Below are 21,442 nucleotides of genomic sequence, written 5' to 3'. Positions count from 1 at the left end.
ATTCCAAAGGCCCAGATCAGGCGGGGACGGGGCTCCTCTGACATGGCCTGTCCCCACTCTCTGGCTCCGTGTGTCCTGCTCCATCTCAGGGAGGGTCGGTGAGGTGGGGGAGGGGCAGGTATGTGTGTGTAGGCTGACAGGGGACAGTGTGTCCCAGCTCCCAACAAGAGGCAGGGTGGAGGCCAGCCCAGGCCATGTCTTACTGATGGACTCCACACCAGACAACCCCAAAGACACCCCGTTGGCTTAGAGGCAGGAAGAACTTTCCAGTGCTGGTGATCATCTCCCCACAGAGCCTTGAACTGTTGAGACCTCACTGAAAACCACACCCAGGTGCAAACTACACGTGATTCTTGTTTGGAGGCAGACGAGGCATCTCTCCTGGGCTGAGTGGGGTGGGGGTTTTGGGTGGCAGCCTGGGGTCAGCCTGCAGGCCACTGCCATCTGACTTCCTGGCTCTGACTGAAGGCGGGAGGTGGCAGTGGGAAAGGGGCCAGCAGACGGGAGACAAGGTCCTACCCCTATGCGAGGCTCCTCTGGGTGCCAGGTGACGTGTTCCCAGGAAGGATACCAGCCTTAGGCCCCCATCTCGGTCCTCTTTTCCCCTCCAGTGCTGACTGGCCAGCACTCAGGGGCCGGGGCAGCAGCCCGATTCTTCGTGGCGTGCCAGGAGTGACATACGGGAGAAGGTCTTGGCGCATCCCTTGCACTGGTACCTCTTGACATCTGAGTGCGTCTGCAGGTGTGCCCGGAGGTTAGAGCGGTCAGCGAAGGCCCTGCTGCAGTGTGAGCAGGTGTAGGGCTTCTCACCTGGGGAGAGAGATAGGTGGTGGTGAATGACAGACCTATCAGAGCAGGCCCGGGAAAGCAGACCCAGTAGTCACAGGTCCCTCTTTTTTTTCATACATTTTGTTGTTGTTGTTGACAATATACACAGCAGAACATACACCAATTCAACAGTTTCTATATACACAACTTAGTGACACTGATTACATCCTTCGAGTTGTGCAACCATTCTCACCCTCCTTCTCTGAGTTGTTCTTCCCCCATTAACATAAACTCACTGCCCTCTAAGGCTCCTATCTAATCTTTCAAGTCGCTGTTGTCAATTTGGTCCCACGTAGATAGATCTCAAAAGAGCACAATGCTCAAGGCAGACATTCTTTACTAATAAAGCTTTTTTTTTTTTAATTTTATTGTGCTTTAGGTAAACATTTACAGCACGAATTCATTTCTCATTCAAAAATTTACACACAAATTGTTTTGTGATATTGGTTACAATCCCTGCAACATGTCAGCCCTCTTCCCGAACCCTTTATACTCTGGGTTCCCCTTGTCTAGTTGCCCAGTTCCCCTTTCCTTTCCTCTCTCCTCGTCTTTGCCTTTGGGCAGCGTTGCCCATTTGGTCTCATATACTTGATTGAACTAAGAAGCACATTCCTCACGTGTGTTATTGTAGTATATGCCTGTCTAATCTTTGTCTGAAAAGTGGGCTTTGGGAGTGGCTTCAGTTCTGAGTTAGCAGGATGTCCAAGGACCATAGTCTCGGGGGGTTCCTCCAGTCTCTATCAGACCAGTAAGTCTGGCCTTTTTTTGTGAATTTGAATCTTGTTCTACATTTTTCTCCAGCTCTGCCCGGAACCCTCTATTGTGATCTCGGTTAGACTGGTGGATGGTGGTGGCCAGGCACCAGCTAGTTCTTCTGGGTCCAGACTGGTGAAGTATCTTGTTCATGTGATCCCTAAGTCCTTTGGACTAATATTTTCCTTGTGTCTTTGGTTTTCTTCATCTTTGCTCCGGATGGGATGGGACCAATAGATGTATCTTAGATGGCTACTTGCCAGCTTTTAAGACCCCAGATGCTACTTACCAAAGTAGGATGTAGGACATTCTTTTTATGAACTATATTATGCCAATTGACCTAGGTGCCCCCAAGATAATGGTCCCAGCCCTCAGCCCCAGTAACTTGGTCCCTCAAAGAGTATGGATGTGTCTAGCAAGCTTCTATGACTTTGCCTTGGTCAAGTTGTGCTGACTTCCCCTATATTACGTGTTGTCTTTCCCTAAACCAAAGTTAACACTTGTCTACTATCTAGTTAGTGATTTTCCTCCCCATCCCTCCCCACTCTTGTAACCATCAAAGATTGTTTTTTTCTGCGTGTAAACCTTTTCTTGGGTTTTTATAATAGTGGTCTCATACAATATTTGTCCTTTATGATTGACATATTTCACTCAGCATAATGCCCTCCAGATTCACCTATGTAATGAGATATTTTGCAGATTCATCATTGTTCTTTATCGTTGTGTAGGATTCCATTGTGTATATGTACTGTAATTTATCTGTTCATCTGTTTATGGGCATTTAGGTTGTTTCCTTCTTTTTGCTGTTGTGAATAATACTGCATACTGCAATGAATATGGGTGTGCATATGTCTATTCATGTGACAGCTCTTATTTCTCTAGGATATATTCCTAGGAGCGGGATTGCTGGATCGTATGGTAGTTCTATTTCTAGCTTTGTAAGGAGGTGCCATATCATTTTCCATAGTGGATGTACCATTCTACATTCCCACCAGCAGTGCATGAGCTCCAATCTCCTATTGTTTGGTTTTAAGATTTTAGAGAATATTTTTGGTTTTGGGTTTAAAGAGTATCTCAGGGTAATAGTTTCAGGAGTTCACCCAGCCTCCATGGTTTCAGAAAGTCTGGATTCCATAAGAATTTGAAATTGTTTTGCATTTCCCCCCTTTTGATCAGGATTCTTCTATAGAATCTTTGATTAAAATGTTCAGTAATGGTAGCTGGGCACTATCCAGTTCTTCCGGTCTCATGGCAAAGGAGGCAGTTTACAGGCCCCTCTTATAAATTAAAAGCCCCTCTTTATCCCTATTCCAAAGGCTCACTGACAGCCTGTGAGGCTTTCACTGCCCCTCCCTAAGAGGGGAGCTTTTGAGACCCCCAGGAGGAAGCGGTGAGGCTAAGCAGCACGAGTCATCTGAGGAGAGCTGCTGGGGTAGGGTATACTCTGCAGTATCTAAAATCTCCCTGAGAAGCAGAGGTTGCCTCATGGCAGATTTCTTCCACCTCATGTCTGCTTGGATTCTCCTGGGGCCTCCTTCCCCTCTGGGACATGAAAAGCCTCAAGCTGTCCCAGTGAAGACGAAGCAGGGAAGAGCAGAGCCCTACAGACCTGCCCAGGAAGCAGGTATTTAGGAAAGAATAGAGAGCCCTGGCCAGGAAGGGGGCATCCTTGTTGAGGAAGCATTGAGTATCTGTTAACGGTGATAGAAAACTTGGCAGTGGATATGGGTGATGAATGTAGTAGTTGTCACTGAATTATACATGTAAAAAATATTGAATTGGCAATGCTGTATTAATTTTTTTTTTTGCCAAAGGATGCTCCTGAGTGTCGTGGAAGTAAAACAAGCAGCTACCTTACTTTGAAGAATAGACTAAGAAGAAAAGGTCTCCACTGATGAAAATCAAAACATTGTGATAGTGTTACATATGTTTTTGCCACCAAAAGAAAACAATTTGCTAGTTGTATCCTCCAAAGCGCCTTCAGTCAGGGCTCCTAGTTCCTGTTGTAGGGATGTGGTCAGCGGGAGGACCCTAACAAGGATCAAGGGCAAGGCCACTGTCCTCTACCTGGGGGGCCTCTGTCCAGCATGCATCCCACAGAATCCTGATAGATTCTCGACTGCAGTCACAAGGGGACACAGAGCACCTACATCCCTGCTGGCTGGTGCAACCTGGGCACTCCACTCCCAGAGAACTGCACCCCAGATGCACCAGAGCTTGAGAGTAGCACCCTTGGAAAAAGAATGGGCATCCAAAGACATCCTCAGCAAGGTATGGAGGAAAAACTGAGGCAATTTCTGGGACCTGGTGATTCCTTCTGCAAACATACCTGCCTTTCCCCTCCACCGGGGTGACTCAGGGCACGCCAGGCACAGGGCCATGACCTCGGGGTCAGGAGCCTCCCATTGCAAAAAGCGTATGTTGCAACTGTTGGGTTTACAAGCAAGACACGATTCTTACTCCTGGAACCTACTTCTGTCTTCCCGTCTTGAACTCTGCCTGGTGTGGCTGAACAGGCCAGGTCAGGTGGATATGGGCTCAGCTACGAGTTCCCCCAGGCAGAGTGTCCCTGCGTTCTCTGTGGGCTTTGGTTTCAATCTACGGAAGAAAAGGCTAACCTCCAAGGCCTCTTTCAGCAACAAGCTCTGACTTCTCTCCCTCTCCTCTGTCTCTGGGTCTTCTTTCCCCTCTTCCCTTCCTCCTTTGTCTCCTTTATTTCCTGCAGTCGCTTAGCTACCTTCTCACTCTCCAAGATTCCAAGTGAAGTCCCAGCGGCTCTCCCTGCCCCTCACCAGGCCAAGTGACCCAGGCCTCGCCCACCTCAGCTCTATCTCCCTCCTGACTCCACTGCTCAGGAGTTCTGAACAGCCCAGAATACCAAAAACAGACTCCTGGGCTCCCGAGAGGCAGAGCTGGACATGACCTCTCCCTCCATTGTTCCTACAACTCCCTCCTTCCCCTCTGGCCTATCCTTGCCTTAAGTTTTATCCTGGGAAAATACACAGAACATAAAATTTGCCATTTAACCTTTTAAAGTGTACAATTCAGTGACATTAATGACATTCGCTATGTTGGGCAACTGTCATCACTATTAATTTTCAAAAGTTTCCCATCCCCTCCAAACGAACTCAGTGCCCCTTCACTCCGCATCCCTCCCTCCCTCAGCCCCTGGTAACCCCTCAGTGCCCCTTCACTCCGCATCCCTCCCTCCCTCAGCCCCTGGTAACCCCTCAGTGCCCCTTCACTCCGCATCCCTCCCTCCCTCAGCCCCTGGTAACCCCTGGTCTACTTTGGTCTCTAAGCATTTGCCTGTTCTAGACATTGCATGTAAGTGGACAGTACTTGTCCTTTGGTGACTGGCTCCTTTTTCGCAGCATAATGTTTTCAAGCTTCATCCATGCTGTAGCATGTGCCAGAACTTTGTTTCTTTTTATGCCTGAGTGATATGCCATCGTGTGGACGGACCACATTTTGTTCTCCATTTGTCTGGTGATGGCCCTCCCCTTTTTCTTACCTTACTTCCCACCTCCCCCCGCCCCAACCCCAATCCCTGTGCAGAGGGCTTCTCCCCCACCCTACCCTACCCACATGGAGCCCAACCCACTTGGTCTCTGCCCGAGGGGTCCCTACCTGTGTGGGTGCGGATGTGGCCCTGCAGCAGCCAGGGCCTGGAGAAGGCCTTGCCACAGAGCACGCAGACGCAGGGCAGCGTGTGGGTGCGCAGGTGCATCTTGAGGGCGCCCAGGCTGGCATACTCCTTGTCACAGTGCTTGCAGCTGAAGCAGCGCCGTGGCTGCAGGTCGCAGTGCAGCTGCCGGTGCCTGGCCAGGCCAGCCACAGTGTGGTAGGGCCGGTGGCAGTCGAGGCACTCGAAGCAGCCTGGGGGCCGGGGTGTCCCTGCAGTCCCACACAGTTTTTCTGGAGATTTGCCCCCGCCTGGGCCCAGGATCGGAGGCCACCTTGCGTGCAGGACCAGCAGTGGGGGCAGGTTGAGGTGGTTCAGGCTATCTCTGAGAGGTGCGCTGGGGGCTCGGCCAGCCCCTGGGTCCAATAGGCTGACCTCCAGGGGTCTGGGGCTCAAAGCCCCCCGCACTTCCTCATCACGTGGTAGAGGCAAAGCGAGGCAGGAGATGACAGGGGTGCAGTTCTGGGGCCGGGGTGTGTCACTGAGTGTGGAGGGGGCCTCCTTGTCTGGGAGGAGGAGAGGCACCACCAGCCCCCTACAGGTGGAGCAGGAGCCATTGGCTTCTAGAGGGGGAGGAGGAGAGAGCACAACGAACAGTGAAGACAGACCCCCTCCCCCAACTTTTGCCCCCTCAGCTCCCATTCCTCCATCTCATCACAAGCCCGTCTTCAGAGACGAGCACAACTCGGTGTCATGGGCAGCTAGGAACCACGCTGTTAGGGCCGCATTACAACAGATACTGAGCGTGGGGACGCCCTGCTGCAGGGAGGTAGTGTGCAGAAATCTAGAACAGAGAGGCCTGGGGTCTAGAGGGTAAGTCTCAGTTCTTCTTTATAAACACAGACAAACAGCTCACGGATCCCTCGTATCTGTGACAAAACAGTGGCACAGGGGCTCTCACTCTACCATCCCAGGCCGGGCTGCCCTTGTCGACTAGCCCCCGCCTCACCTCCAGAGTGGGAAGCACTGCACTGAGTCAGCATTGTAACGCGACATTAGTCAGGAGGCCTGGCAGTGGGCCCGGCCAGTAAGATACAGCCACTTGAAGCTAATTACCCTTATCATCCCACCCACCTGCAGTTTTGCCTTGTGAGGGTAACTCAAGGATGCTCTGGGAAGCCCTTCTCTGCCACTAGGGGGCCCCCTTGGCTGCCCCACTCCCCCCACCCCCCCCCCAGCTGTGTGGGGTTGGGGTTTCTTGTCAATGCTCTGTTGGTCAAGACTGGCTTTATTAGATAAAATACAACTTGTTCCTGCACTTGGCTTTCCTCAGAGCTGTTGGGAATTTGTGGGCCAGAACACTCCATGTGAATCCAGATTAGAATGGTGACAGCCCCAAGTACATGGGGGTAGTCTGAGAGTAAGAGCTGAATTCTGGATTTCCCCAGGCCCAAATCTGCAACCAGCCCTCAACCCATTTCTTATTCCATACAGGTTGGAGTAAATTTTCTGCTTTCTCTGTGAAGGGCTTTTTGGTCAGACTTTATATCTGTGGTTCAAAATAACCCACAGAATGAGAGAAAATACTTGCAAATCATAGGTCTGATCAGGGACTTGCATCCCAAATAAATGAAGAATTCTTGCAATGCAACAATGAAAAAACAATTCATACAATTAGACAAAGGACTGGAATAGACATTTATCCAAAAAAGATATATAAAAGGCCAACAAGCACACGAAAAGATGCTCAACACCATTAGGCATCATGAAAATGCAAACCAAAACCACAATGAGATGCCACTTCACAGCCACAGCCACTAGGATGGGGATAATTAGAAAAATGGAAGACAACAAGCCTTGGCAAGGAGGTGGAGAAATCAGAGCCCTCCAGCTCTGCTGGTGGGAATGTAAAACGGTGCAGCCACTTTGGAAAACAGTCTGGCAGCTCCTCAAAAAGTTAAACTTAGAGTTGCCATATGGCCCAGCAATTCCCCTCCTAGGTATCTACCCAAGACAAATGAAAACATACTCACACAGAGACTTATATGTGAATGTTCACGGCAGCACTATTCACACCGGCCAAAAGTAAAAACAACTCAAATGTCCGTCAACAGAAAATGGATAAATATATAGTATATCCATACAATGGAATATTATACAGCCATAAAAAGGAACGAAGCACTGATACATGTGATGACATGGATAAACCTCAAAAATCCTGTGTTAAGCAAAAGGAGCCATATTAAAAAAGGTCAAACAGTATATGACTCCATTTCTATAAAATGTCCAGAATAGGCAAAACCAGAGACAGGAAGTAGACGAGTGGTAAGTAGACGAGTGGTAAGTAGACGAGTGGTAAGTAGACGAGTGGTAAGTAGACGAGTGGTAAGTAGACAAGTGGTTGCCAGGGGCTTGAGTGGGAGGTGACTACTAATGGGTGCGGGGTTTCCATTTGGGGGTAATGAAAATGTTTTGGAATTAGACAGTGGTGATGGTTCCACGAGTCTGTGAATATACTAAAGACCACTGTGTTGTACACTGATAACAAAGGAATTGGATGGTATGTGAATTATATTTCAATAAAGCTGTTAAAACAAAACAGAAAGGCTAAGAGAGGAGGTGGCAGGTGTGACATATGACGGTGAGTGTTACGTATGCAAGTCCCCAGCTCTCACTCCCTTCGCTCTGTGTGCTCTGAGACCCTAGAGTACATACTGTAGAGACTTGTCCTTTATCGTCACCTCCACGGCCAAGCACAGAGCTGCACATATGGTGGGTGGTCCATAAATAGTTTCCTGTATTGAATTTGAAGGTTTAAAGGACATTCCGAGGAACAGGGCAGGGGATCCGTGCAAACTGTTAACGCACTGTGCTGCTAACTGAAAAGCTGGTGATTCTTATCTATCCAGAGGCACCTTGAAAGAAAGGCCTGGTAATCTACTTCTGGAAAATCAGCCATTGAAAACTGTACGGCACACGGTTCTACTCTGACATATACGGGGTCGCCACCAGTTGGAGTTTTTTACTGGTCTCCAGCTACAGGCTGCACCTTTGAGTGTGACTGGGTTATGAAGCTTGAAGGAACGCTATTCAAGACCCTCGTGCAATGCTCAGGGGTCAGACTCACCCCCTTCGAGGTGTGAAGGGATTCCTGGGAGCCAAAAGGCGCAACCTTGGGCTAAGGTTTCCTTGGAGGCTCAGGTAGCAACCGCCTTCTCTGGGGAAGGAGAGGCCTTGGTCTCAGAGAGCTGGGCAGTGGGACTCCAGTGCAGGATGGGGACAGTGCAGAGCAGCAGCTTTGCAACCCTTGGCCTCCCAGGTGAGCCCAGGAGGCTCAGTTTCACCTGTCAGGCAGCTACAGCCTAGCCACCAGATCCAAACTGTTGACCAAGGACAAGTCTGAATTTGCCCCACTTCTTCCCTCCCTTCCCCTCCCCTGCTCTCTTCTCTCCTCGTCTCTCACATGATCTTCTCCCCCTTCTCTGTCTCTTATTATTTCCTCTTTGCTAGCTCTTCCCCCTCTATGTTTTTCTTCCTGTTCCCCTTTCCTCCTCTGGGTTCCCTTCTCACCAACCCAGTGTCCTTAGTCAAAGCCTGTGGACCTTTCACCCTAGCCCAACCAGCACAAAGAAACGTTTTACTCCAGCAAATTGTCTTCCTGAGTGGGTTCCCTTCTGGCTCCCCCAGCCCAGGCAGGAGAGTGGCACCCAACACCAGGCCTCCAGAGCCAGCACAGAAAGGCAGGGGCTGGGGAAGAAGGGTGCTGAGGTGGTGAGGCTACATGGGTGGTGGACTGCCCTTCTGCCCAGCCACTGTCCCATCTCAGAAAGGTGAAGGAAGGTGCATCACCCCCACTATCTCCTGCCCTTAATCTCTCCCACTCTCATCCTCCCAGTTATAAAAGTCAGCACATCAGCTCTGTCCTCCCAGAAGGGGTGGTGGTGGTGATGACAGGTTGAGACGAAGGCCCAGGGGCTCTGAGACAGGCACAGGGGCACCTAGGAGCTTCCCATTCCAGACCTTTCCTCAGGGGCCTTTCCACAGGGGAAAGGTCTCTGTCTCTCAAGCTTCAGTGGCTGGGAGGAAGTTGCTGCTTATCTCTGAGGAGTGCCCCCATTCCTGCCCCATGCATCCTCGGCCCAGCCAAGACTGCAGGGCCAGGGGCCGGCTCCAGAAGGCAGGATGGGGAGATGGCCATGGGGGGTGGGAGGAGGATTCAGACTCATTCCAGGGGTAGTACTTTTTAATGGCTTTCTCCCATATCCATTTGGTTTTGCTTGTTTTTAAATTCATTCTGCAGCTCAGATTCCTGGGATAAGAGACTTTTCAGGACCCTCTGGCTTCAAAGGGTTCCCTGGGCAGCCCTAAAGAGGCCCTTATTTAAAGGACAGAGTGGGGGACCCCAAGCCCTAGCATCTGAAGTCTATTCTGGGGGAGCATCCTGGCAGAAAGTGGAAAGCCAGGCAGCTGGAGCCACAGCGAGGGAGAAGGGGAGCAGAGAGCACTAGAAAGGGTGTGAAGTGCTTGGGTGCAAAGAGCAGACCCTCCCCCTACAAATGCATGCTCGACCTGGCACACAGCACGGGTCTATACCTGACATGGCAAGGTGGGGTGCACTGTACGACCAGACCCTAAGCAATGGTTTTTAAACTATGACCCATGAAACTTCAAGTTCATACTGTGTGTGTACACACACACACTTGATCATAGGCGAGACACTGATAGTTTCTGTTCTATTTTATCCTACAAAATTGCTGGTTGAGGCTGGTTATATTGATTTCATTTGAAAAGGCACAGCCCTAGAAGTCGCCCCCTGGTGGCAGCCTTGGCTGAGTTCCTGCCCTGGGAGTGGGCCTCTGCTCTAGGCTCACAGGATAAGGGCCTCCCTGGAGCATTGGTTAGTGCCCTTCCTTCCTTTGCTCCCTTTCAGGGCCACCTGTGGTCCCCAAGTGGGTCCTGGTCCAAAGAAGCTGCCGAGCTAGGTGGGGCCCACTCTGATCCCTCTGTGCCTCAGCTCTTTGAGAGAACAGAGAGTCCATCTTCCTGGTTGTCACAGGCCTCCTGTGTCCCTGTCCAGCAGGGAGGGGGCTGAGTGGACAGTCACATTCACTTCATTTTCTCTGCCCACCGAGCAGGAGTCTCAGTGGGCTGGATCTCAGCCCCTGCCCTGCACAAGCAACTACCAGTGAGAGATAGGGCTTCCCCAGGAGAGGAGGAAGTGACCGAGAGGAATGAGGAGGCATTGGGGGTCCCTCCCCAGCTGAATAGGGGCCAGACAAGCCTTCTCAACTGAGAGAACCCATGGGCCCCTCTTCCCATCTCCTCTGCCCACCAACTCAAGCCAGAAGCTCTGGGGGAGCCCTCGATGGGCCAGATCCCAGGTGGTCCTCTGTCTTCTTCCCCATCATCCCCAGGACCCCTCCCAAACCTGGTGCACCAGGAAGAGGACTCTGGGGTCCCTTTAGCTGGACTGCAGTGGTGGGGACAGGTGTGCCCCATCCGCAAGGAAAAGGCCCCAAGATTTGGGGGCCTAGAAACGCTCCTCTAAGTGGGCAAAAGAGGGCCCCTCCCTATGCCAAGGCGGGCTGAGTGCGATGAAGCCAGCTGGTGCCCTGGGGGCCACCTTACCTACTTCCAGCCCCCAGGTCTCCGCCCAGGAGGGCCCCTCGTCTCTGCTGAACTGGCGAGGCCCTATCCTATCCTCCCACCTGGGGCTAGAGACTGGTGTCCCCCGCTCCCGGGCCCTACCCCTACCTCTCTGGGTCTCCAGCTGGCCATAGTTGGGAATCCTGTGGCTGGAGTGGGTTTTCACCAGGAAGGAGCGCGGCATCTTCTCCTCCCGGGCGGCGGGTCCAGGACGCGGTCCCCACTAGTCCGTCCGTCCGTCCGGACGCCAGCGGACCGGGCCCGCGCAGAGTCAGGTGCGCATGGGGTCAGGCTTATTAGCATAGCGCGCCGGCTCCTCCAACTAGCGCTGGGCGCGGGCGGTGGGGAGCCTGCAGGCAGGGCCGGGGGCGGGACCGAAGTGGGCAGGGTCTATGTATTAGCATAGAGCGCCGGCTCCACCAACAAGAGCCCGGCGCGGGGGGGCGGGGCCGGTGCGTGCAGGGGCGGGAAGGGCCATGCCTATTAGCATAGCGCGCTGCCTCCTCCAACCAGGGCCCGGCGCGGGCGTGGGCGGGGCCGCGGCGCCACGCCCGGGACAGGTGCGCGGACGCGGGGGAGGGGCACAGGGCCACGTGGACGCCGGTGCCCTCCCCACTAGACTCCTTGGCTGCGCGCGGCGTGGCGTGGCATCCCACACCGACCCTTCGGCCTGGAGCACCCACGCGCTGCGGATTGAAGGGCGGACTTCGAAGCCGCACGGCACTGAGTCCAGCACTTCTATTTTATAATCTAGGAATCTAGTCTACACAGGGCGTAGCGAAGGCAGGAACTAGTCCACCAAGCACCCTCACTCTGGCCACTTACAGCCCTCTGTCTTTCTGAGAATGTCAGTGCTGGAATTGATCTAAACTGACCCAGCCTGACCAGGGGTGACCGGGGGTAGATCCCGGGGGACAGGCGGCCTGGGGAGAGTGGCCCTTTCTGGGTGGGGTGAGGGCCCCAGCGGCGTTACGATTTGCCCAGACAGCCTGGAATTCCGAAATCTCGAGGAGGCACATGGACTCCAGGAAAGTTGGATGAAAGATGGTGAACCATTTGCAACAACCCATGTCTGTGACCCTGGGCAAACCCTTCCCCTGCTTCTGGGTCCTTGAGATTTGTTCTCAAAATAAAGAGCCGGGTGGAGTTGGGTCTGGGTCCCTACAATAAGGTCATTTCCTACCTTCAGAGGCAGACAGTGGTCTAGCAGCCCTGGGAGCAGCTACGGGGCTTGTCTACAGCTGGGTGGCAGGTCGGTCTCCCTGGCGTGCCCAGGTCCCCCACGGCCGCCAGCAAGGTGCTCTTTGCCAGCTGTGGGTTTGGGGTGGGGGTGGATATGGTAGAGATGGTGGTGACTAGAGAAGAACGATGGGGAGGGCATGCCACACCAATGTCTTATGTTCCTACAGTTACCAGGTGTGAGTAACTGGGAGAGTATAATCCCTGTTTTGCAGATGAGAAGAGCAAGGCTCTGAGAGATTACTAAGGGTAGAATTGGGACCTGGACCCAGAACTCCAGACTCTTCTTGACAGGTGGATGCCTGGATGGCAGAATGCACTTATCTGACTTGGGCCATGGCCAGGCACCCTACTGGCATGCATCTCACTGTTGCACACCCCACAGCCAGCACCCTGTGGCCAGGCCCTTCACGGCTGTGCAACCCACAGTTGGGCTCCCCCCACTGCTGTGCACCCCATGGTTGGCCCCCCACAGCCATACACCCCACTGCCAGCACCCCACAGCCACACACCCCACAGCCACGTGCCCCACAGCCACGCACCCCACTGCCACACTACCCATTGCTGACCCCTCATTGTCAACCCTACGGCCATGCATGTGGATTTCAGAGAGCAAGTGCCTGCCTCCTGCCGTTCACCCCATTCCCTGGCCTCCCAGGGTTTTCTCCCTGTCCTCTCCAGAGCTTCAAACCCATTTGTTCAGGTTCAAACCCCTACTGAGAATTTGCATTTCTAACAAGTTCCCAGGCGATGCCAATGCTGCTGGTTAGGGACCAATTCTGGGAACCACTAGACCAGTGGGGTTCAAAATTTATTACATATAAGAATCAGCTGGGGATCTTGATAAACTGTAGATTCTGATTCAGTGTATCTGGGGTGGAAATGCAAATTATTGGAAGGGGATCAAATCAGAATCGGTTTGAAGCCCTGGAAGATAACAAACACCTGGGCCAGCCTCATTGTCCTTCCTACCACCTTCCCACCGTGGCCACCAGCCTTGGCCTGCAGGATCACCTCCTTAACCTCTTAATGCTCACTTTGCTTGGGGAGTGCTAACACTCCTTCAAGAAGCTGCTGATCTCAGAGAAGCAAGGCCCCTGGCTCTTGGGGTACTCAGAGGTGGGGGAGGGGGGATGTGGGATGCTGTGGGACCCATAACTTGCACTTGGGTGCCCCCATGTCAGCTGGAGTGGCACAGGGCAGACGGTGTCCCCATGTCCAGAGGGCCTGTGGGCCTCAACTGAATATACTGGACTTAGGCCTGTGACCTGGCCTGTGCCCCGCCCAACATGGGGCGGGGTCAGATCTGGCCTCTGCAGTGGGCTCCCTGCAGTCTCCTGTTGTATCCACCCTGCCACTGCTGGCGAGCGCCGAGAGCTCTGAGCATTGGCCCAAGAGCCCACGGTAAGCTCTCTGGCCAGCTTCTTGGGAGCTGGTCTGGTTGTGGTCTCAGGGGACCCTTTGGCTGCTGCTCACTTCTCAGTGACTCTGAGTGGAGGTGAACACCTCAAAGGTGCCCTGCACCTGCAGAGGGGGTGACAGTGGAACACAGGGCCCTGCAGGTGGCAGGTGGGGATGATGCCAGTTGAGTGCAGACCTGCCCAAATGGGCTCTGGTGAGTACTCCGGGCACACTCCGGGGCCCCTCCTTTGCATCACCAGCCAACAAGTTAGCCCTGTCAGGCGAAGGCCCCCTGGCTAGGCCCTGGAGGGCAGACCAAGCCAGGGTTGTGGCCAAGCAGTAAGCACCGCCAGTGGAGACACCTCTAGCGCCAAGAGGGGCCCTGTGTGGACTTGCTAGGGAAGAGCCACCCCATGGCCTCCTGGTGGGCAGGTGCCAGCCACAGAGGGAAGCAACAAGGAGGGTGTACTGTCAGGGGACATCTGAGGGCAGAAGGGATGGCCCTCTTACACTTCTCAGTCTGGTGACCCCAAATGAGCCCTTGGTTTTAATATTGGTAGAATGAAACCACTGATCAAGTTTGGCTATAGATTCTCTGAAACATTTTATTTAAGTTTTTTTTAAGAGACAGCAATAACTTATGCCATAAAACATGTTTTCTGGCCCCAGCCTCCTGCACTCTGCCCCTCTGGCCTGGGGCAGGGCAGGGACAGGGAGCCATGGGGCACCTTCCCACCTCTGCCAAGCCAGGACCCCGGGCCAGGCCATCCTGTTTCTCTGGGAGACCCTGCCCTGTCTGCAGACCCAGCAGCCACCAGCAAGTGGGCTGGGGCCTGGGGTTTCTTCCTGGTCATTATTGAGAGAGAAATTGACAGAACCTGACCCGTGGAGCTGCCACCACCACATCACACATGCAAGAGTGGAGCCCCCGGCCCCGCTGGCTTTTGCTCCTGCTCGATCTCCCCCTCCTCCAATCCCACACAATGGTTATTTTTCATTGTTTTTTTTAAAAAATATAATCTTGTAAATGTTTCATAAAAATACTATTATTCCTAGTCAAACACGGATATTGCAATATGAAGAGTAACTGCGTTTTCTTTGCTCTATAAAATGTGAAAAGACTCTCACGCTGGATAATATAGAAAAACGCCAGAATTCCTAGGTATCACAAAAGCCAGTACCAAATGAGCAGGTGAAGGCGGGGTGGGCCAGGACGGCAGGGTGCAGCAGGGGTCTTCAGCAGCTCTGCCCTGACCCCCTCTCCACTTAGCAGCAGGGCCTTGGGTGCACAGAGTCCTCACGGCTTCGAACAATGCTACCTGCTCCAGGGTCACAGGCTGCCCTGCCTGGCCACACCTCGAGGGCACCCGCTCGGTTGCAAAGCCTCTCAGACCTAAGCTATGCTGCAGGGAGGTGAGGGGTGGCTGCTCTCCTGCCTCTGCAGCTCGGCCAGCCGGCCTCCTCATGCCTTATGGAGTCTCCACCTGGCTCACAGCAGCACGCCCACTCAGGAGCTGGGGAAGGAGCTGGACCTCAGGCGCAGGGTGAGTGGCTGACCTCAGGGTGGGGAGGGAGCTGGGCCTTCAGTTCTCCGAGAGAGACAGGGCCAGGGCAGCCTGGAAGGCAGCTTCCTCATCGATGCTGTAGTCCTGGAAGACAGGAGGTGTCACCCCTCTGTTCAGTCACCCCCAGTCAGACCAGCTCTACCATATCCAGTCTCCTGCCTTAGGATTAACGTGGGGGTGGGGCATAGCCGTGAGGCTTGAGGGGTGTGCTTAGGGCTGGGGCTAGTCCTACCCCAGCTCTTCGAAGGCAGGAGAGTGGGACGAAGGTGACATGGTCCCTCTAACTCTCTTCACCCTCAAAGGCCCTGTCCCCTCCCCTGTGTGGAGCAGGGGTGCCTCCTCGGGGGGGCCCTATGGCCACCTCTCCCAGAAAAGCCCATGGGCACTCCACTGTTCTGTCTTTCCAAGGGGAAGGAATTGCGAAGCAAATGTGGTTGTGACAAGGCCCCCTGGCAGGGCTAAATGGGATATGGGGACCGCTGCTCACTGGGGAAGCTGCCTGGGGTCCAAGTACCACAGACACCTGTGCTGGTCCCAGCCGCCCAGGCTCCCTCTGGTGGCCACTTGGACTTTAAAAATAAAACCCTTGCCTGTGGAGTCGATTCTGACCCATAGTGACCCTACAGCACAGAGTAGAACTGGCCCACAGCATTTCCAAAGAGTGGCTGGTGGATTCGAATTGCCAACCTTTTGGTTAACAGCTGAGCTCTTAACCACTGTGCCACCAGGGCTTCCCACCTGGACTTCAAACCCCCGCTGCCGTCGAGTCGATTCCGACTCATAGCAACCCTATAGAACACATTAGAACTGCCCCATAGGGTTTCCAAGGAGCACCTGGCGGATTTGAACTGCCGACCTCTTGGTTAGCAGCTGTAGCACTTAATCACTACGCCACCAGGATTTCCCACTTGGACTTAGCACCCCTCAAAGCCCAACCCGCGGGCCATTCCATGAATGCTGTGTGTTTCCAACTTTCTTGGGATGCTTGGGGCCCTAAGGCTGGTTCAGAGCACGAGAGAGGACTCTGAGGGGGAACAGGGTGCAAGTGGGGAGGAGCTATGGGGGCACAAGGGGGAGGGAGGGGGCACAAGGGAGAGGAGGTATGAGAGGAAGGGTGGGAGTGCAGGGCCGGGGAGGAGGAGTCAGGGCTGAGTCTGTCAGCTGCTCGCTCTGCCAGGGACAAGGCGATACCCACCACGAAGGTGTCGTAGGAGAACTTGTGTCGGTGGAGGAGATGCTGCAGGAAGTTGGCGCTCTTATAGCTGGGGTCTCCCCAGGGCATCGCCGAGCAGATGGGGCAGACCTGGACAGAGGACCTCGGCATGAAGGGGCACAGGAAGGGGGTAGGGGAGTGGGCAGGTGGGCCTTGCGGTGCAGTGTCTGGCAAGCACAGCCTGGCCTTACAGCAGCACCCACCCCCCGCCCCTGACGTCCACGTTCCAAGTGCCCACAGCATGTGTGGGGCCTTCGGGCAGGGAGGGAGGCTCTGCCCAGCAGTGACCTCAAATGGAGAAGGGAGGAACTTTGTGACCCACTAGGTGACTGATGGGGTAGCAGAGGGGCTCACCACGCGGTTGGGGTCGCTGCGGTGGTTCTCCACACAGTGCTTCACCAGCTCCTGCTGGTCTAGGTTGCGGGCACCGCAGTACGGGCAGGTGAAGGTGGACCTGTTGGGAATGTTGCTGGGGGCAGGGTGGGAGGGGAGTGAGCCGTGGCTGCTGGCCCTGGGGTCTGGTAGAGCTGAGTGGCCCCCTGCAGGAGCTGTGTCCTCCAGGTGCCCCCTCACTCCAAACACCAGAGCCTGGAAAACAACCTACCTACCTTCCTAGGCTCCGGGCACATGGGTGCCGCCTAGTGGCTGCATTTGTCACTGCAGCAGACACAGAGCCCAGAGCCTGAAGGCTGGAAGCCGCCCCCCTCACTCTGCACTGGGGCTCTGGAGCCAGGCCGCTCCTGCTGGGAAGCCCAGGCTCCTGTCCTCACCCCAACAACACCACTGCGTGCAGCTGTCACCACCAACCTGTGTCAGGCACTGGCTTGTACCTGCTCAGGGACCCTTTCCACCTAAGGGGCACTGAGGCGCAGCCTGCCTAGGCCCCCTTGTCCTATCCCTGGGGGAGGAGCCTCACTCCCCAGGGCAGCATCCCACAGTGACAGAGTGGGCATCCTGGTGTCTGGTCAGCTCGGGAACTCAGACATGTGCTCCCACAGATAAAGTGGAAACCAGGCCAGCCAGGGCCCTGATTTTTGCTCCAGAGCGGGCGGCCGCCTACCTGGGGATGGGCTGGGATGTGGGCACCACAGGGACAAACTTGGGGCAGTTGGCCATCTGCTCCTGGACCTTCACACAGGACGAGACGTGCACTCGCATCTTTGCCAGGGCTACCTAGGGCACAGGAGGGGGTGGGAAGGCTGCTAGCCCCGGGCTTGGTCAGCCAGGGTAGGGGGTGGTGCCCAGAGGAGGAGCAGCCCACAGGATAGAGCCCATTCCCCTCTGCTTTCTACTCACTGGGCCCCATGCAGCACCCATCAGTGGAGGTGCAGGACAGGATGGGACAAGGGGGATGGGGGCTTTGTTCTGCACTGAGTGGCTGTCACTGCCCGGCCTCTCTGGGCCACAACTGCCCCACTGCCGCCAGGGACCTCACGTGGGAGGACTTTTGAGGGGCGTTCCAGTGAGGGGCACCTTTCCTGATGGGACCGGGGACAACCTCCCCTCAGACAGTTGGGAGTCTTCTGATGGCAGAGCAGAAGTGTGAAAACACAGCACAGCTGTAGCCCAAGCCCCATGGAGCATCTACTCAAGGGCAGAAACTGGCCTGGAGGTGGCACCAAGGTACACCTCCGTGTCATTTACATTAAGGAGTGGAAGGAGGAGGCGGCCACAGCCAGGCCTCCCAAGGGAGTAGACGCCACACAGCTCCATGTCCAACATACACCAAGAGGCTAGGATGGAAAGGTCTTTCACAACCTGAGTGGGGGAGTAAAGGGGCAGGAGAGTGACACCGTGTGAGCACAGACAGCGGCTGGTGAAGCCCTCCTCCCGGCCCAGACAGCAACTGCTCAAGAAGGGGCTCTAGGCACCGCCATCACCAGCTCTCCCAGTAGCGGATGCTGCGGCGCCTGCCCAGCCTGGTGTCAGCATGAAGACAGCATTTGCCAGGGAAGACCCAGACTGCAGACGGGAAATACTGCTGCCGGGTGGGGTGGCTCTGTGAGTGACCCCGGAGGCTCCACTGCTTCTGTCCCCCCAGGAGCATCTGGTGGGCTGAGGCTGCACCAGACACCGTCTGCTTGCCTCCCCGCCACCTGCAGGGCCTTCAGGACAAAGGACGGGGGAGTGTCACATGTGATCAGCTGGTGGGGCACTAACTAGAGAGGTGACAAAGCCATATGTGGAACCACAAAGTGAATACACAGCTGCTTGCTCTGCTCACGGTCGCTGAAACAGAAGGACCAGCTGGGGTGACTGTGGCCATGGTGGGGCACAGGGCAGGCTCCACACTCATATGCCACATGGGGGGATGACTGTTGGGACCGGAACATGACATGCGAGGACCCTCCAGGAACCAGGCAGACGCAGGCAGGGCTGCACCCAACAGGCCCTCCTCTCCTCCCGTGACCACGGCAGGAAGTGTGTGCTGTGCAGGGAGCCCATGCAGAAGCACAGACATTGCTCAACAGGAAGGAAAGCAGCCCTGCACCCCATCCTCTTCTGGGGCACAGACCGACTCAGCCCCCAGGAAGGCCCAGGCGCGGGGGCAGGGATGGGTACCTTCTTGTTGCAGCCGCGGCAGGGCGCCTTGTAGGATGAGAGCTGCTTCTCCACGTGGGCGGCCTTGTCCACCTTCTTGGGGTCAAAGGGCAGGCGGCAGAGTGGGCAGAGAGGGGATGGCACCTGGAGGCACGGCTGGAGGCATTCCCCACAGAACCTGAGGGAGGATGGGCGCTCAGCCCTGGCCGCCCCTCCGCACACACTGGCTTGTTAGCAGCCTGACGTCTCCAGGCTGACATCTTGGGGAGAGTCCATCAGAGGGCTCCCTTCTGGATCACCGCCTAGGTGTCTGCCCATGGGTGACAGGCCCCGGGGCCCAGGGAGTTCCTGGAGCACCTTCGCAGAGTGCAGCCTCCTGCCTACAAGCTCAGACTCGGGACCCCTCCCCCAACCCGAGCACCTTCTGTCTGCCAGTGGAGCCAGGGGCGTTTGCCCCCAGACAGGGCTACTGACACTATGACAATGACTTGGTGGAAAGAAATCACTTAGAGTTGGGCAGTTCACTGAGGGGAAACAGCCAGATCACGAGAACACATTCTGAAGTAAATGTGTGAGTCTTTAAACCTTCTGTGCCTGTCTGTGTACGTCCATCAGCAACAAAGGACATAGTTTAGAGAAAATAGGAGGCTGAGATAACAGCCAGGGAAACACAGCCAGCAGGAAGGGGTGGGAGAAGAGTCTCGTCCAGGCTAGCTACAGAACAGGCTCCAGTGGGGCCAGCAACAAGACTAGGAAGAGCACTGTCAACTTCTGCCTGGAAAAGCACCAAGGGCAGTAAACAGGAACAGAGGCTTAGCATGTGGTTCTGCATCCTGTGCTACGAAAACCACATCTTAAGGGAAGACTCATTTGAGGAAGAGGAAGAGGAAGAGGCAAGACCGATTTGTGCACGCCAAGACATTGTATACTCAAGGCCGAGATCAGGGTGAAGGTGTTGGTATCAAAGGGGCTTCTTTAACTCAGTCACACCACCTGAAGCCTACAGAGCAAAGGCTTTCCAAAACTAGGACCAGGACTAGCCTGACAGAGCTCTCAACAGTGGACTAGTGGACGGAGAACACTCCTTCAAATACCCACTAGTACAAGTCCATGAGAAACAAGTTCTGCTCCAAGGCGACCCCTGCTACCTCATCACAGCTTGAAAGATGGGAAGCAGCCTCCTCATGAGATTAGTCGACACCCGTGTTCTCAAGGTGTGGGCAGGTGCCGGTGCAGCCTGACACCAAGGGAAGGGACGTGCAAGCTGGCTCTTGATCCTGACAGTGACTCGCAGGCACACACCCACTGCCAGCAGCAGCTCCTGCTCCCTCTTTGTATGTGCAGCCTCAGAAGTCAGCTGCCTTTGTTTGCAATCTTCTAGGGCCTCCTATCAGCCTGGGCGTACCTGGCCAACCCCACCCCCTTGGAAAAGCCCTCAGCAGGCCACCTACTGCCCAAGCCTTCCTGCTCTCTCTCCTCCCCACTCTGCTGCTTCTCTCAACCCCTTGCAGTGGAGTCCATTCCAACTCATAGCAACCCTACAGGACAGAGTAGAACTGCCCCATAGGGTTTCCAAGGAGCAGGTGGTGGATTCCAACTACTATCGTTTTGGTTAGCAGCCAATCTTTTAACCATTGCACCACCAAGGCTCCTCTTTCTCTCAAGAGCTCTATGATTCAGCCACTGGGAGAGGCCCTGGAATAGGGAATCTTATCTTGGCTCTGAGTGGAGCACAGCTCCTGGCTGGGAGCAAAGTCACGTCCTCAAGTTCTGTTCCTGAAACACCCCTGGCTCAGCTGGAAACCGCGGTAAGGTGCCTGCTGGCTGCTCAGTGTGACCCAAGTACTCCTTTGAAACAAAACAGCACCAGACTCCAAACAAATCCCTCTCCTAACTTTAGGGAACTTCACTCTCTGGTAGTCAACAGAAGCAGGCGGTGGTCCTGAAAACGAGTTAACAGCAAAAGCCACAAGTCATTTATTTATAACAGCCGCCCCAGTCTCCACGGGGTGGACCGAGTGAAAGGCGACTGGCGCATTGGTGCGGTACAGCCTTCTGGTACCCGGGCGGTCCCCTCCGCGCCCCCACCCCCAAGTCCCGGCTGGGCTGCAGCTCGTCCCCGTGTGCCCAGGCGGCTGCCGAGTCGAGCGCCTGGGGCTGGCGAGCAGGAGGCCGGGCTTAAGATGAAAATGCCCAAGGGCAGGAGTGGCGCTGCGGAGGGAAGCCCCGAGCCCCCGAAGCGCTCCGAGTCCCCCGCGCGCCCAGCTCCCCACGAGAGCTCCGTGCGACGGGCTCTGCCAGGCCTCGGTGCCCCGGGCCGGGCGCCAACCGACACCTCCCCGAGGTCGGGCACACTCACGTGTGGCCGCAGCTGCCGATGGCCACCGGCCGGTGGTAGACCTCCAGACAGATGGGGCAGCTGTACTGAGCCTCCAGGCCGCTGTCGCCACCTGCGGGCCCGGCCGGCGGCTGCCGCTGCTGGGCCGAGGCCACTAGGCTGCGGAACATCGCCATCCCGGGGGCCGGGCCCGCTGCCGCCGCCAGTCCCCCGTCCAGTACTGGCCCGGCCGGGTCCGACCTGCGCGTCACGGCGGCGGCGGCGCCGCGCTTACGTCATCGGGGCGCTCCTGC

At 55.3% G+C, this 21,442-nt stretch overlaps 2 protein-coding genes across 4 annotated transcripts; both read right to left on the bottom strand.

Moving 5' to 3' along the window:
- Positions 1-350: 350 nt before the first annotated feature.
- Positions 351-11,189, bottom strand: SNAI3 (snail family transcriptional repressor 3). Of its 2 annotated transcripts, XM_064273668.1 has the most exons (4): positions 10,961-11,189; positions 5,212-5,829; positions 3,911-4,008; positions 351-810 (listed from the first exon to the last, which is right to left on the bottom strand). In XM_064273668.1, the coding sequence occupies exons 1-4, from the start codon at positions 11,034-11,036 to the stop codon at positions 577-579; spliced, it is 1,026 nt and encodes a 341-aa protein (XP_064129738.1). In that variant the 5' UTR covers positions 11,037-11,189; the 3' UTR covers positions 351-576. The 2 variants fall into 2 exon arrangements, with proteins under 2 accessions (XP_064129738.1, XP_003418107.2); XM_003418059.3 differs by lacking the exon at positions 3,911-4,008 and having other exon boundaries at positions 10,961-11,187.
- Positions 11,190-14,083: 2,894 nt separating this feature from the next.
- Positions 14,084-21,348, bottom strand: RNF166 (ring finger protein 166). 2 transcript variants are annotated; one of them, XM_064273666.1, is made up of 7 exons: positions 21,171-21,348; positions 18,833-18,989; positions 17,915-18,028; positions 17,331-17,443; positions 16,625-16,739; positions 16,253-16,360; positions 14,084-15,141 (listed from the first exon to the last, which is right to left on the bottom strand). In XM_064273666.1, exons 1-7 carry the CDS (start codon positions 21,323-21,325, stop codon positions 15,076-15,078), a joined length of 828 nt encoding a protein of 275 aa, XP_064129736.1. In that variant the 5' UTR covers positions 21,326-21,348; the 3' UTR covers positions 14,084-15,075. The 2 variants fall into 2 exon arrangements, with proteins under 2 accessions (XP_064129736.1, XP_003418105.1); XM_003418057.4 differs by lacking the exon at positions 17,915-18,028 and having other exon boundaries at positions 21,171-21,340.
- Positions 21,349-21,442: the final 94 nt, after the last annotated feature.

This window comes from Loxodonta africana, chromosome 21, assembly GCF_030014295.1.
Source record: "Loxodonta africana isolate mLoxAfr1 chromosome 21, mLoxAfr1.hap2, whole genome shotgun sequence".
Classification (NCBI taxonomy): Eukaryota; Metazoa; Chordata; class Mammalia; order Proboscidea; family Elephantidae; genus Loxodonta; species Loxodonta africana.
Note: the sequence above shows the minus strand (reverse complement) of the source record. Positions and strands in the feature narration are given on the sequence as shown.